The sequence below is a fragment of the Sarcophilus harrisii genome, chromosome 3 (genome assembly GCF_902635505.1).
Source record: "Sarcophilus harrisii chromosome 3, mSarHar1.11, whole genome shotgun sequence".
Lineage (NCBI taxonomy): Eukaryota > Metazoa > Chordata > Mammalia > Dasyuromorphia > Dasyuridae > Sarcophilus > Sarcophilus harrisii.
This window is the reverse complement of record NC_045428.1, coordinates 241,018,710-241,033,990: the sequence shown is the minus strand read 5'-3', so window position 1 is coordinate 241,033,990 and position 15,281 is coordinate 241,018,710. Positions and strand designations below refer to the sequence as shown.

Genomic DNA, 15,281 nt, shown 5'->3' with positions numbered 1-15,281 from the left:
GATGTATGAACAATTTTCCTCTCTGGGTTTTCTTTTTTAATATTATTAGTGATCTTCTCTTCTCAAATGACTTTGTATTTCCTTCTTTGTGTACCAGATATATGATGCAGTAAAATATAATTTTATTGAGGGCAGGAAAAGTTTCCCTTCTGCCACTGTATCCCCTTATGCTGGGTACAATGCATGAACATAGTTGGTACATACTGACACATTGTCAGTATATATTGATAAATCTAATAATACTAAATAACTAAAATCAATATAGCATCTACTATGCCGAAGCACTTTACAAATATTAACTCATTTGAACTAAGTGGTGAAAATGAGCATGTCTGTAGACATCAAAGAATTAAGATGGGAAGAAATTAAAGATGAAAAAAGGAATGTCAATGAAGCAAGCCCCCAAAGGAGACAGAAGGTTGTAGAATGAAGTGTATCTTGTGAAAGAGAATAAGAAATGAAGATGTGGGAAAAGATTTTGATTTACGGAAGAAAGGATTAAAGGAATCATCCAGTGGAAATATTTATGGAAAAATAACACATATTTAACATATATTGAATTACTTACTGTCTAGGGGAGAGGATGAGGGGAAGAAAGGGAGAAAAAATTGGAACACAAGGTTTTGCAAAAGTGAATGTTGAAAACTATGCCTATATTTTGAAAATAAAAAGCTAAAAAAGAAAGGAATCATCCAAATGACATCCTTGATTTTCTCAGAGAGGTAAGAGGCAAAGTTGTCTGCTAAGAGAAAGGAAAATGGCATAGCATTAGAAGAATGAGGAAAAGAAAAGCTCTTGAATATCTAGTGATATCAGATGAATAAAAAAGATGGCAGCAGTATGTCATAGAAGTCCCAGTTGACTGATTTCCTCTAGCATTGTGCAGCAGACTAAGCAGAGAAGCAGAAGACAATGGGAGGAAGGATGAGTGGCTATGATCCATAGAGAAGGGCATGGACAGCAGAAGAGGAGGGAGGTAAGGAATTCAAAGGGGCCAATGCCTTGTTAAATTGGTTGACAAAAAGGTCCTGTGAAGGAAATAAAGGCTAGACTATATGTGATAGATCAAAGAATTCAGATAGAAGACTAATATTGACAGCGAACATGCAAAGACAGGAATTTGAAAGTTCTATATCATGCAGAGTGATGGTGAGGTTAAAGATATGATTATCAGTAGTAGTACTAATAGAAGTAATAATAGCAGCAGTAGCAATAACAGTAATGGTAGGAGTAGTGCAGAAAAAGAAAAGTGGAAAAGAAAATGATGAACTGGGAAATAGGAATGTATGAAGGAGCATCAATGTGAATACTTAAGTTAACAAGGACGAAAACAGTAGTTGAGGTGGAAAAGACAAGTGTGATTAAATGCTATGCCCATTGAGAATGAAAATGTTCTACCTACCTCATTGTTAGCTACAAAGAGATCATGTGTAAGAAAAAATATGCAAAGTTATAAGAGTATGTATAAAGAAGCATCCTCATCAGCTACATGCAGGTGAGCTACGAAATGCAAGAGATGAGATTATCATCCATGAATGTTTCCCATAATAACAAAATGTCTTCTTTAAAATATTTTTACTCTAAGATGATTTTAAGATACTTGATTATCACCAAACTGTGGATGCTGTTCAGAACAGAAGGAGTTAGGATAGAGCTCAGGAATCAGGAGTCAGGAAGACCTGATGTTCTATCTGATCTCAGATACTTACTAGCTACATGACCCTTTGCAAGTCACTTGTGTGCCACAATTTCCTCAGCTGTAAAATGGAGATAAATAATAGGAAAGGTATACCTCCCCAATGCTGTTGTAAGATCAGATGATATAATATTCACAATATTTGTAAAGCATTTTGCAAATTTTAAAGTACTATTAAATGCTAGCTAGCTAGGAGAAATAAATAAAGAGAAAATCTCAAAGATTCATGAAAGCTGAGGACTGGCAAGGACCCAGATACTCATAATACCTACCCTAATCCTGCTACCCTGGGAGTGAAATAATCAAGGGATGAAATAATACATTTATATAACACTTTAAAGTTTACAAAACCCTCTCCTTGCAAAAACCCTGTGAGAGTGATAATGCAAGTATAATTTACCCCCATTTACAGATGTGCAAAGTGTCTGTATTTAAATCCAAGTCTTCTGACTCTGAAACCAGTGTTTTTCCCGGAATATCACACTGAAGAAATTATACAAGTCAGTACAATTATACAAGTCATTCTCTTTTGGACCCACTCTCCATCTTAATACTGGTACTTTATTGATCACTTTATTTAAAAGATCAAAGAATCTGATCTATAAGTACCAACCTCAAAAGACTATAAAGAAAATACTTTACAAATCACAAAGCACTCTGTAGTTATATTAAAGATCTTAATAATATCATAAAGCAGCTCTGTTCAGCACAATCAGGTCTGTTCACTCCTTATCCTGACTACAGGTAACCCGACCCTACCAACTATGTCCACATATCAAACTACAAACTAGTTATTTATACCTAAGTGGTCACTGGTATAATGAAATTTCTTTCCTCCTAAAGAGTTGCTATAATAAGGCAGCATACATAAGGAACCAGAATTTCAATAGAGGAATCCAGGGAAAGGGAAAGAATTATTTTGGAACATGGAATACTGCTGAGCAACACTAGATTACTTCAAGTGGGAGCTCTGAGCAGCATGTGGCTTTTGGAAAACAAAGAGAGAGTCATGGGGAAGAAAAAGAGCTTTTTAGAAAAAGAGAAAACAGCAGGCTTTTAGATACACAATTCTTGGCATCATTCAGGACACTTCGTTCTCCCTCATCCCACATACACAAGCAGGTGGCAAATCCTGCAGTCCCTATCTCTACAATATCTCTTGCCTCTGCCCCTTTCTCTCCACCTATCATTCTAGTTCCAAGCTCATCAATTATTATCTTGACTATTAACAACAATTTCCAAATTGGTCTCCCTGCCACAAGTCCTTCTCCAGTCTCCGAATGCATCCTAGAAACCGCTGCCAAAGTAATTAATTCTCCTTAGAAGTAGGTCTGACATTTCTCCCCTACTCAATTACTTCTAGTGACCTCTGGTTGTCTCTAGAAAAAATAATAAACACTTCTGTTTAGCTTGTAAAGCCCTATACAATCTTAGCACACCTTATCTTTTCAGTCTCATTACATTATTCTCTGTCTCATACTCTACAAACCAGGCTGTCCCTCACACTATCCTACATGTCTGAAATAAATTTTCATCTTTATTTTTGCCCCTCAAGAGACCCTTTCTTTCTTCAAAACACAGATTAAGCATTTTCTTCTGAAAGAAGCCTTTTCTTCGAAAGTCCCAACTAGGTTAAACGTCCCCTCTCCCAAACCACCTTGTAGTTAACTATTTTGAATATATTTGTATTTATTTATATTTATACTATGTAAAAATATACATATGGAGAGAACAAGCACATGTAATTAATATGTGGATATACATACATATCTATAGATATCTATAATTATACTTATATTTTAAATGCATTTGATGTCTCCTTTATTTGAACCTAAGTTCACTGTAAGCAGGGACTGTTTCATTCTTTGTATTCCTAATGCATAGCACCAAGCCTGGCACATAAAAGTACTTAATAAATTTGTGTTGATTTTTTTTTTATTCCACCTAATACACAAAGTCAAATTCTACGTGCATGGTGGTCTTCCTCATCATAAAAAGCAAACTACATTTCTTACCTGAACTCCTGGGCTGTGATTCAATAGATCTAAATATGGAGCTAAAGCATACACATCTGGCTCTGCTGAAAGACATTTCTTCTGTGCATGTTTCATGTACACTGTTCTGGTGTTAATGGTACACCAAGCCCAAAGAAATGCATGATAGTGAAAAATGTGTTTCACATCCTCAGTAAATAAAGATTGTAGAGAAGAAAAGAATCCTCTTGAAGAAACAAACAATTCCTGAACTTGTGTCTTCTGCTCTTGGGCTTTTATTTTTAAAGGTTTAGGTAGAAGTCTCACCACTTGAGGTTCCAAACAAACAAGACAAGTATAGTCTTTTGGTAAAATGTCCAGGTATGGCTTCCAGGGAGACTTATTTCCTGCATTATTTTCTGAAATTAAAAAAGTACACAGCGCCAGCAAGGGAGATATAGGAGGAGTCCACCTATTTAAAAGTAAAGATTTTGAAAAATCAATTAATGTTTTGTATAAATTATGAAATAGGCTAATTCTCTGATTTTAATATGTTCTTTCACTTAACAGAATCTGCTCCGTCCTAGAAATTATTTTGCTTCACTTGAAGTGGGCCACCAATGGTAGTACATATTCAATACTATGGCATTAGTCAAGGTTCATGAAGACATACATCAGGGTTTGGTTCATTTTATAGGACCCTCTTTTCAGAACTGGATTTCTTGTTGTTCAGTCATTTCTGTTATGTCCAATTCTTCATGACCCCATTTGGGGTTTTCTTATCAAAGACAATGGAGTGGTTTCCCATCTCCTTCTCCAATCATTTTACAAATGAGGAAACCAAGGATCACACAGTCACCATCTGAGAATGAATTTAAATTCAGGCCTTCCTGACTCCAGGTCAGGCCCCCATTTACTAAACCACCTATTTGCCCAGAAAAGGATAGATAATTTATATGTGCACCTGATTCCTCCGCAGCTTTAGCAGAACCAAATGTAATAGAGGCGGGGGGAGAGGGGACTGACAAACAGCAGCAACAACCTCAAGTAAAAGTCATATTTACTTGTACTGTGTCTTTCCAGCCAGCCCTCATTGTCCAGATTTTACCACCATAACTCAGCTATCTCCTTCCCCACCCCCGTGGGCCTCTTCTTCCATTGGTAAATTGTTCCTGGAACCTTCATTTTAGGGAAAGGATCAAATTAGTCATTCCTTATTTTCCAGACTTTCCCCACCCATTTTCATGTTTCCTTTTGATAGGGATGTGAAACTGTGTTCCCTTTAATCAGTAAAATTAATCACTCTGAAATTGTGTCCCCTTTTGATCTGCAAAAGAAGAGAGATTGGGGTCTCCCTGACTCCAGAGAGTCTATGAGAGAGAACATAACCTCCTGGCTGGGCTTTTCTAAGGCAAATCATCCCATTGCTCTTTTGGGGATGCAGATTCTTTTTCAGGAAATTCCAAATTCAAAGTGATTTCCATTCAAACAGAGATCTAGGCCTGGGAACTTTGGCTTTCTTTTCAACCTGAAACCTGAGCATCAAGATTCCCTATTTGTAATGCAGAGGAAACTGAGCAAGACAATAGATTAGAGACCAATTCAATAATTTATTAAATGGAGAGAAATACTGGGACCAATGGATCCATGTTGATCCCAGGGCTAGGCGAGACTGTCATCTCAAAGAGTCTAGTCCCGAGTATGGGGACAGCAAGCTTTTTATAGAATAACAAGAACAATGACAAAGTGGAGGGACCTAGGTGGGGATAACCTAATGGAGGGAGATTACTGATATTCTAATGACATATAAAATGGATAAACCTTTATCTTGTCAAACATTAAGGAATGTCTATAAAACCTTTATCTTAAACATTAAAAAGGGAAAGGTTATAACCTAAGGCAGAATAACTAAATAGGACAATTAAAAACTGGGTCACAATATTAAAAGGGAACTTTGGCATAACACTATTAAAAGGCAATTTTAAACTCACTTCTTTGCAGAATGTCCAATGTAGCATGCTTTTCCTCTCTGGCATAGCTGCCAGGACCCTGGCTGCTGCAAAAACATTCTCCTCTCAGTGCCAGCCACCATTTCCCTAATAGGACTTTGCCACTCAGAAGTCAATCTTCTAGCAAAGCTGACTTCTCATCCAACAATAAATTTCCATTTTTGCCACCTAAAACTCTTCGGGTTCATGAATTCTTTCACAAAGGACCTGCACTGACCAAAAGGGGATTCCCACAACTCTCTGACTGCCACTAGAACCCCATCACTTTTACATACTGTCTTCTATATTAGAATATAAGTTCCTTGAAGGCAGGCTTCCTTTCGGCTTGTATTTATACCCTTAGCCCATTTCTTGGCACAGTAGTAGACACTTATTAAGTACTTGATAACTGACATAAGCAGATATTGATAGATATCTAAAATGTCATCCCCAAATGCAAAGGGCAAGCCTCCATAGTACTAATTTCATGGTTAGTAGTGTGTGAGGTTGAAGGGTGAGAGATAATCTAACAGGGATGGGGTCCCCAGGCCAGTGTTTCAGGTTTTATGAATGAATTTGCAGCCCTAATCTCCAAGTGAGGTTTTGGCAAAAATGGGTTTATTTTCACTGAGCAGCTCTTTCTCAGTAGGCTAGGATTCTGATTAGGAAGATAACCAAGATTTGGGATACAGACTTCAATTTTATTTAGTTTTCTATGGCCTGAAGCTAGGGAGTGATCTTCAGATGAACTGAAGGTGGAGATTATTTTAGGAGTTTCCCTGAGGCCAGGTGGAAAGGGTGTGGGGAGAGGTTGGTAGAAGATTCAGAGTTTTCTAACTCAGACCCACTCCCCACAAAGATCAGGGGAACACAGAGTACTTATTACATCAAAGTCGTGATTATGTAACATTCATCAAGTACACCAGTTAAGTGACATTGGAATCTAATATAACCTAATTTTTAACAGTGCATCCTTAAAACACATACTTACACTCCCTTCTCAAGGCTTCAGGCAACATATTCTCAGTTTAGAGTTAAGGGTTGGGGATAGGGTCAAATAAAGATAATTTCTTCTTTCCCATTATCAAATACATTTTTCTTTGCTTTTCTTGAATAGGAAATCTGAAATCAAATCCTTCAGGTAAACACAACTCTGTACTTAAGGATTGGAAATGAATTATATTGTTATGCCAAAATTCCCTTTTAATGTGGTCACCCAGTTCCTCCAATTGTCCTATTTAGTTATTCTGCCTTAGGTTATAACCTTTCCTTCTTAATGTTTGAGATAAAGGTTTTATAGACATTCCTTCTTAATGTTTAACAAGATAAAGGTTTATCCATTTTAGATGTCATTAGAATATCAGTAACCTCCCTCCACTAGGTTATCCCCATCTAGGTCCGTCCATTATGTCATTGTTCTTGTTATTCTATAAAAAGCTTGCTGTCCTGCGATTCGGGGCTAGACTCTTTGAGATGATAGTCTCCTCTAGCCCTGGGATCAACATGGATGTATTGGTCCCAGTATTTCTCTCCTTTAATAAACTATTGAATTGGTCTCTAATCTCTGTCTTGCTCAGTTTCTTTGGCATTACAATATCTGAATATGACAAAGCCTAAAAGGTGTAGGTAAACCCTTTGTTGAGAATTTAAGTATATTTCAATATACTTAATGTGTAAGAGTCAAAAAATCACTTATTTAACCATGTGATGAAGAGAATTATTACTACTCTAAAAGACCAATAAATATTTAATGAGACTTGTCACTGTATTAATAGAATCTCCCTCTTTTTCAAATGTATTAAATCTCATGTCAGAAAGGTACGTAGCACCTGGGTGGGAACGGAGCACAATCTAGTACAGGCTGTGTAATACCAAAGGTCACTTTTAATGGGGTGACCAGTTCCTCCATTTGTCCTATTTCATATTCTGTGTTAAGATTATGACCGTCCCCTCTTAATGGTTGAGATAAAGGTGTTATAGACATTCCTTAATGTCATTAGAATATCAGTAACCTCCATCTATGAGGCTATCCCCACCTAGGTCTCTGCATTATGTCATTGTTCTTGTTATACCATAAAAGGCTCGCTGTCCTGATACTCTGGGCTAGACTCTTTGAGATGATAGTCTTGTCTAGCCCTGGGATCCATTGGTCCCAGTATTTCTCTCCATTTAATAAACTATTGATTGGTCTCTAATCTCTGTCTTGCTCAGTTTCTTTTGGCATTACATTTGGAGGCCCCAGCAAGATAATTAGAAAATGAGCAGGATGAGAGACGAGACTTTTGGGTCTCTGCCTTGGGCCGGGGTGACTGCAAATCTGAACTCTTGTCCTGGAAAGGTTGGGCCCTCCTGGATTTCTTTTCAGAACTTCCGGGAAAGAGAGCAGTTTCCCAGACACAATAGCCTGATGGTAGACAACCCCATTTCGGCCACAGGAGAGTAAGTTTGTCTGGGTACCTTTTGGGGTACCATGTGGTTTTGTTTGTTTGGTTTGGTTGATGAATAACCGGATTTACCGGGTTGCACGGTTGCACGGTTGTCAGGTTGATTAGTGAATAACTGGATGCGGGGTCACTTGGGGTGCCCTTTTTGGGGGTGCCATTTGCTTGGTTGATGAATGGCCTACTGGACACAGGGGGTCGCTACTGGAGTGTGATGGAATTTTGGACAAGGTAAAAGACTTTTTCTTTCCTTATCTTGTGGTGGACACTGCAGTCATCAAGACTGCAGTTGTTGTTTGGAGCTCTTAGGAGCTCTGGCACAATTCTTTAGGAACTGCTGCGGCTCTATCTCTAAAAAAAGGCTGCAAAGGTTAGGAAAACTAAGTTTTTACTTGTCTGCAATCTAGACACTCCGCCACCTCAAAACTCTTTTCCTGGAGCAGATGCTTTGCTTGAGGAAACTCTTTCTGTCCAACTCTTTTCCAGAGACAAAGGCCTGTCCTTTGCATTTCTAAGAGAGGTCCTCCCACTTCTTCCATCAAGTGGGAAGTATATACATTGGAAAATGGGACTCAGTTTCCCTGTTTGGGTCATCCTGTGTTAGTTAGAGTAATGCCGGCCCCTCCAGCTTTTGCATGCTCAGGGGGCTATCTACAAAGACTGGGGGTTTTAAAAATGCCATTTGGTTTGGCTTTAATGTTAGTGTCCTACTGAATGTTGTAATTGTGCAGTCTAAGTGTGATCAGTGTTCTGTATGTCTTGTATGTTATTGGACAGTCTAGTTGTGCTCTGTGTTCTATGTGATTTTTGTGAAATTGTTTGTAATTTGTTTGTCTGTCTCGGTAACTTAAGAGCTCTGTTAAATTTAAGAACAATGATCAAATGTGGGAACTGGTTATTTCAATACTGAACTCCAGCTGGTGAAAACATTTGATTAGGAATTTAAAGATGATTCTAAATTTGGGAAATGAATTGGTTTTCCTTAAATATAAGATCTTAAAGGAACAATAACTTGTTAAAGAAGTTCTGTTAACTTGCCTCAAAGAGGTCATGTGCCTCTAATTTTACCTAAAGTATGTAACAAGGACTTTTCTGAAAGCTTCAATTATGGCCAAGTTGGACCTTAGGAGAAGTCCATTGGGAATAATGGCCACATGGGGCCAGAAGGAGAGAAAGAAACTATGTTGTTTTATTATTTGAAATGAGATAGAAATGGATTATATGCTTTAAATCCAACTCTGCTGGACATGTAGGTTTTATGGGATTCCCCCATCCACCCACTGATTTCTGCTATTTTAAATGTTGGGTGGGGTAGGGATCTTTTGTAAAGATTTAAACTCGCCTCCCTCCCCACTGCTGCTACTTCAGCTATAGGAGTCATTTAGTTAGCCTGGAGTGATTTCACTCCCCACCCTTGTGGAGTTGGGGAAAGGGTAGTCACGTGGAATTCTATTCTCCCCCCTCTAAACTGTTCCAGACATTTTAAAAGCAGCAAACTGATAAGGTTATGGTAAATATCTGCTTAGGATTTGTTACTAGAGGTAAAATATCTTAGTTTTGTAGTTAATATGCACTGCATTTTTTCCCTCCTGTAACTGATTTCTATAATGGTCAATAAGAAATTGTTAATTCAATTATGTCATACTTTGCTGTTTCCAGTCTGGTTATGTGTAATCACTATATTCTAAATACTTGAGCAAATAAGTATTTAGTCTGCTCATCTATTGATTACTAGATATTGTGTCTAGATATTCAAGTTTTTTTTAAGAAGCCACATCTTGTACCAGTCCTTGTGGACCGGTCTTTCAATCTCAGACTGTTCTAACTTTTCTTTGTTAGATTTGTTCTTATTTCTAGATTTGGTCAAATTGCAGATATATTGACTTGCTTCTGTGACTTAGATCAAACCTTTGTTTGTCAGCTCGCCATACTACAGACCCATCCCCCTCGCGGACTGAGCACCATCCCTAGCATCGTCCCTGTCCAGCTTGAAGAAGCAAATGACAGCCACTGCCTGCGCCCACTTTTCCTGATGTAATTTGGACTGATGGGGGGAGTGGGAAAGTGGTCGACTTGTTAGAATTTTCACTGTATTAACTGTGTGTTTAAGACTTGGAATGTAAATTGTTAAACTTGTGTAACTATTGCTATTATGTTTGAGGGACTTTTAGTCTGTTATGTATGTGCATATGTGTATGATTTGTATGTGAGATGGTCATTTGATAATTCCTTTCCAAAAAAAAAGGGGGGGGGGGAAGGAGAAGAAATAGGAAATTGGGAAAACTGGTATCTTGCTAGTTCAGATTTAATTGGAAGTTGGGAAAACTGGTACCTTGCTAATTCAGATTTAATTGGAAGTTGGGAAAACTGGTATCTTGTTAGTTTAGATTTAATTGGAAGTCCTTTACTCCTTGCTTAAATTTACTAGACTACGATTTGCTGGTTGTGCTTTAACTTGGAAATCCCTTATTCTGTTGGAATTGCCCTGGCAGACTCAGTTTTGGGGGATTATTTTTTAGAAACAACCAGAAATTGGATACCTGTCTTGGAACTGGCAATCTCTCTCATCTGTTTCTCCACTCCTGTTACCCCAGGTCCTTAATTAGTATTTCAGCGTACTTAAAAGGACCTTGTTGATATTTGAGGCCTCTAAAAAGTTTGGGGTTGCCTGCCTTGGTCTAACTGCATAATCTGCTCAGAAATCTGTATTCTAGTAGCAGCCCAATTTGTTCCTCTGGGCGGGACAGGTGGGGCTACTCCAAGCTTCACCCTTCTCTCCTGGAGCCGGCTGCCCCTCTGAATGGGCAACACAACTGCTTTGAGCCTGCTGCTCTCTGTAAGCAGAGGCCAGTCATGCACAAATGACCACAGCTGTCCATATGCTCCCCAACTGCAGAGGATCTGACAATTGATTGTCAGAAATAATTGAAATGAGGAACTTTGTGTATTGCTGATTAATTCTGGGGTTATCAGGGAGAGACTTGCCCTTGCATTGGTCTAGCTTTATTTTGATTCACTTCACATAGGGTTGTTCAAATTATAGTGCTAAGGCCTTCTAGAGGAAGGTAATTCAAAGATTTGAATAGTTCCAAGAGAAAATGGAGGGAATGTAATGCCAAAGGTCACTTTTAATGGAGTGACCAGTTCCTCCATTTGTCCTATTTCGTATTCTGCCTTAAGGTTATGACCGTCCCCTCTTTTTTTTTTTTTTTTTTTTTTTTTTAATTTAATAGCCTTTTATTTACAGGTTATATGCATGGGTAACTTTACAGCGTTAACAATTGCCAAACCTCTTGTTCCAATTTTCACCTCTTGCCCTCCATGACCATCCCCTCTTAATGGTTGAGATAAATGTTATAGACATTCCTTAATGTCATTAGAATATCAGTAACCTCCATCTATGAGGCTATCCCCACCTACATCTCTGCATTATGTCATTGTTCTTGTTATACCATAAAAGGCTTGCTGTCCCGATACTAGGGGACAGACTCTTTGAGATGATACTTTTGTCTAGCCCTGGGATCCATTGGTCCCAGTATTTCTCTCCATTTAATAAACTATTGATTGGTCTCTAATCTCTGTCTTGCTCAGTTTCTTTTGGCATTACAGCTGTGCCCCAGCAAACCAGCAGTAGGCCTTGGGGACTATGGAAACAGTGGCAGCAGTGGTGATTTCCAGACCTCTCAGCCCAGTTAGTGGGTCCGACATCCCTTTGCAGCCACAAAGGTATTTTGGGGTTCTTTAAATTCAAATGTTATTATGTCTCAATGACCTTAATTTAAATATTTGTGAGGAGGGTGAGGCATCACAAGATCCTGTTAGACTAGACCTCACTCCTACTCCACAAGATCCTTTAGACTAAACCTAGCTCCTTCTCCCAACCCCCTTCCCCTTTCTGGTGGTGAGCAAATCCCTTTGTTTCCTCTCTTTTGTTGCTGGGGAAAGTAAACTCTGAAATCCAGCCAATGTGAGGAAGAGCCAGAGGATGGGTGAGGACTCTGCTTTAGGGTCTATATAGACTTGCTGAGAACTGCTCACGCTTACACTCTCTTGCTGACAATTTTGGTGGAGAATATACGTCTCTTCTCATGAGAAAGCAATAAATTCCTTTTTGCCTCTCCTAAGACAAGTCTCTGATTAATTGAAGGGCGAGATGAGGAGGCAGTGGCCCTTATCACACACCTCTTGACTAATTTTCAATCAGTACATACTGCTAAGTGGAAAAGTGAATAGAGTTCTGGGCCTATAGTCACCAAGAGTCTTCCCAAGTTCAAATCTGGCCTCAGACACTTACTAGCTGTATGACCCTGTGCAAGTCACTTTTTGCCTCAGTTTCCTCATCTGTAAAATGACAAGCAAATGACAAGTATCTTTCTCCCAAACAAGCATCTTGGATTGGGGTCAGGGAGAGTTAGAAGCAACTGAACAACAACAGAGTCACTCCATGTACCTCAGTTCTTCAGCTGTAAAATGGAATAGATGGGAATCTATATACCCTTTGATCTCTAAATCTGGGATCCTTAAAACAAATTGCCAGGAAACAATAGTTTTTTATAATCATAATTTAAGGTCCAAAAGCTGTCCAACTGGGGGCAGCTAGGTAGCACAGTGGATAGAGAACCAGCCCTGAAGTCATTTGGACCCGAGTTCAAATCTGGCCTCAGAAACTTAGCACTGCCTAGCTGTGTGACTCTGGGCAAGTCACTTAACCCCTCAGCACAAAAAAAAAAAAAAAAAAAAGCTGTCCAATTGGTCAAATTTTCTAACCTGAAAAATATACCAGCTATTAAGTACTATTAAAAAACAAAATTTCCACTAAGGGAATATACGTATTATTACTTACTTAGTAATATAATCTCCCAAGTAGCTTTTAATTACAGTGTCTGTAGTGAGTAAGCATTTCTCAGGCAATGAAATAATCAGCTCTCCTGGCTTGCAAAATAAAAAGAAAAAAACAAATTTTAAAATCTCTCTTTCAAGAAAAATCTACCTATAAAAGTTGTTCAAATGCACAAGCCTATTATTTAGGAAACATTACAGAATCAACACCACTGGGTTAGAAGCCTAGTCTCAAAAAGCCCATCTATGACTTTATGAGATATCAAATTCTTTTTCCTCACCCTGATTTTACAGGCTAAGTAACCAACTCCCACTGCCAGGCTTTCTTTCCAGAAGTACAGAATCTGGCACATATGAGGCTCCTTGCATGAAATACATTAGTAACTCTTGCAGGGAGAATGCAATTCTACAAACATGTGCCAAGATAGACTATTAAATCTTATACGGATATAAAGACCATTAATTAAGATAATTAAGAAATCATGTCTACCCTCAGAGAGCTAATAGATTACTTAGGGGAGACACATGGAAAGTATACAAATTATTAAAGGAACAATTATGATAGTAGAGGCCTAAATTAATTTAAAAAATACAATTTTATTTTTGATGTTTATAAGCCCAGAGAGAAGCGACTTTTAAAAATTTCTTTTTCTCTCAATAGTATTTTATTTTTCCAAATACCTGTAAAGATAGTTTTCAACATTCATTTTTGTAAGATTTTGTTTTCCAAATTTTTCTACCTTCCTCCTTTACCTCCCTTCTCCACCAAGACAGCAAGCAACCTGATATAGGTTAAATATGTACAATCCTTTTAAACATATTTTCATATTCATCATACTGTGCAAGAAAAATCAGACCAAAAGGGGGAAAAACCATGAGAAAGAAAAAGCAAACAAAGAAACAAAAAAGGTGAGAATACTAATTAAAATCCACTTTCACTCTCCATAGTTCTTTGAATGTGGATGGCATTTTCCATCTTGTCTATTGGAATTGTCAAAAAAGGGACTTTAGAGGCCATTTAATTCAACTTCCATTCATAGGTCTGTAATCCCATAGGCAGGATGGTAGGCTGCAAGATCCTGGGCTCCTGAGCTATCATGCACTTATCAGTCCTCTAGAAGGAAATGGACATGAAAGTCCAGGCAGCAGGTGCCAACCTGGAATGTATCATTTATGGAAAAGTCCTGTCTTAGGCAAGAGACAGGCCAGTAAAGAAAGCCATAACCCTTGAACCATAGGCCAGTTACCTTTTCAACTAGAAGCTCAGAATTCCTGGCTTTGGTACATGCCCATAAGGGATAACTGGCTGCTGCCCAGCTAGATAGTGAGATCTCCATCAATGTCCCTATGATTTTAGCTTCAAAATGGCAAAGGCCTGGATTGTTGCTCACTTCCCCTTGACACCAAGAAACTGAAATGACTGAAACAATAAACTGGGGGGAAAAAAAAGTTTACATTCAAGAGTTCTGATAAAGGCCCTCATTTCTAAAACATATAGAGAACTGATTCAGATTTATAAGAATTCAAGCCATTCTCCAATTAATAAATGATCAAAGGATGTGAACAATTTTTATATGAAGAAATTGAAACCATTTCTAGTCATATGAAAAGGTGTTCTAAATCACCATTGATCAGAGAAATGCAAATTAAGACAACTCTGAGGTACACTACACATTTTTCAGATTGGCTAAGATGACAGGAAAAGATAATGACAAATGTTGGTGGGGATGTGGGAAACTGGGACACTGATACATTGTTGGTAGAACTGTGAATGGATCCAGCCATTCTGGAAAGCAATTTGGAACTATGCCCAAGGGGCTATAAAATGCATACCTTTTGAAAAATGGTTTCTACTGCATTTGTATGCTAAAGAGATCATAAAGGAATGAAAGGGACCCACATGTGCAAAAATCTTTGTGGCAGCCCTCTTTGTGGTGGCAAAAAACTGGAAACTGAATGAATGCCCATCAGCTGGACAATGGCTGAATAATAATAAATTATATGAATGCTATGGAATATTGTTATTCTGTAAGAAATGATCAGTAGGATGATTTTAGAGAGGCCTGTAGTTTGATTTAAACTACAAAAAAAGTAAATATAACTATAATTAGTTGAATTTTTTTCCCTAACAACAAGAAGATTATATGATGATTAGTTCTGATGGACATGGCTCTTTCCAACAATGAGATGTTTCAGGCCAGTTCCAATGATCTTGTCTATACTCTGAGAGAGGACTGTGGGAACCGACTGTGGTTCACAACACAGCACTTTCACTCTTTTTGTTATTGTTTGCTTGCATTGTGTTTTCTTTCTCATTTTTCCTCTTTTGATCTGATTTTTCTTG

General features: G+C 38.1%; 1 protein-coding gene across 3 annotated transcripts in view; it reads right to left on the bottom strand.

The window, feature by feature from the left end:
- The window catches only part of SETD4 (SET domain containing 4), a 43,593-nt gene that overhangs the window by 12,677 nt on the left and 15,635 nt on the right, over window positions 1-15,281 (bottom strand). For all 3 annotated transcript variants that reach the window (XM_031959305.1, XM_031959304.1, XM_003763416.4), the window contains exons 5-6: window positions 12,942-13,030; window positions 3,712-4,141 (exon numbers count right to left, since the gene is read on the bottom strand). In XM_031959305.1, the coding sequence (XP_031815165.1) occupies window positions 3,712-4,141; window positions 12,942-13,030 (519 nt within the window). The remainder of the gene's footprint in view (window positions 1-3,711; window positions 4,142-12,941; window positions 13,031-15,281) is intronic.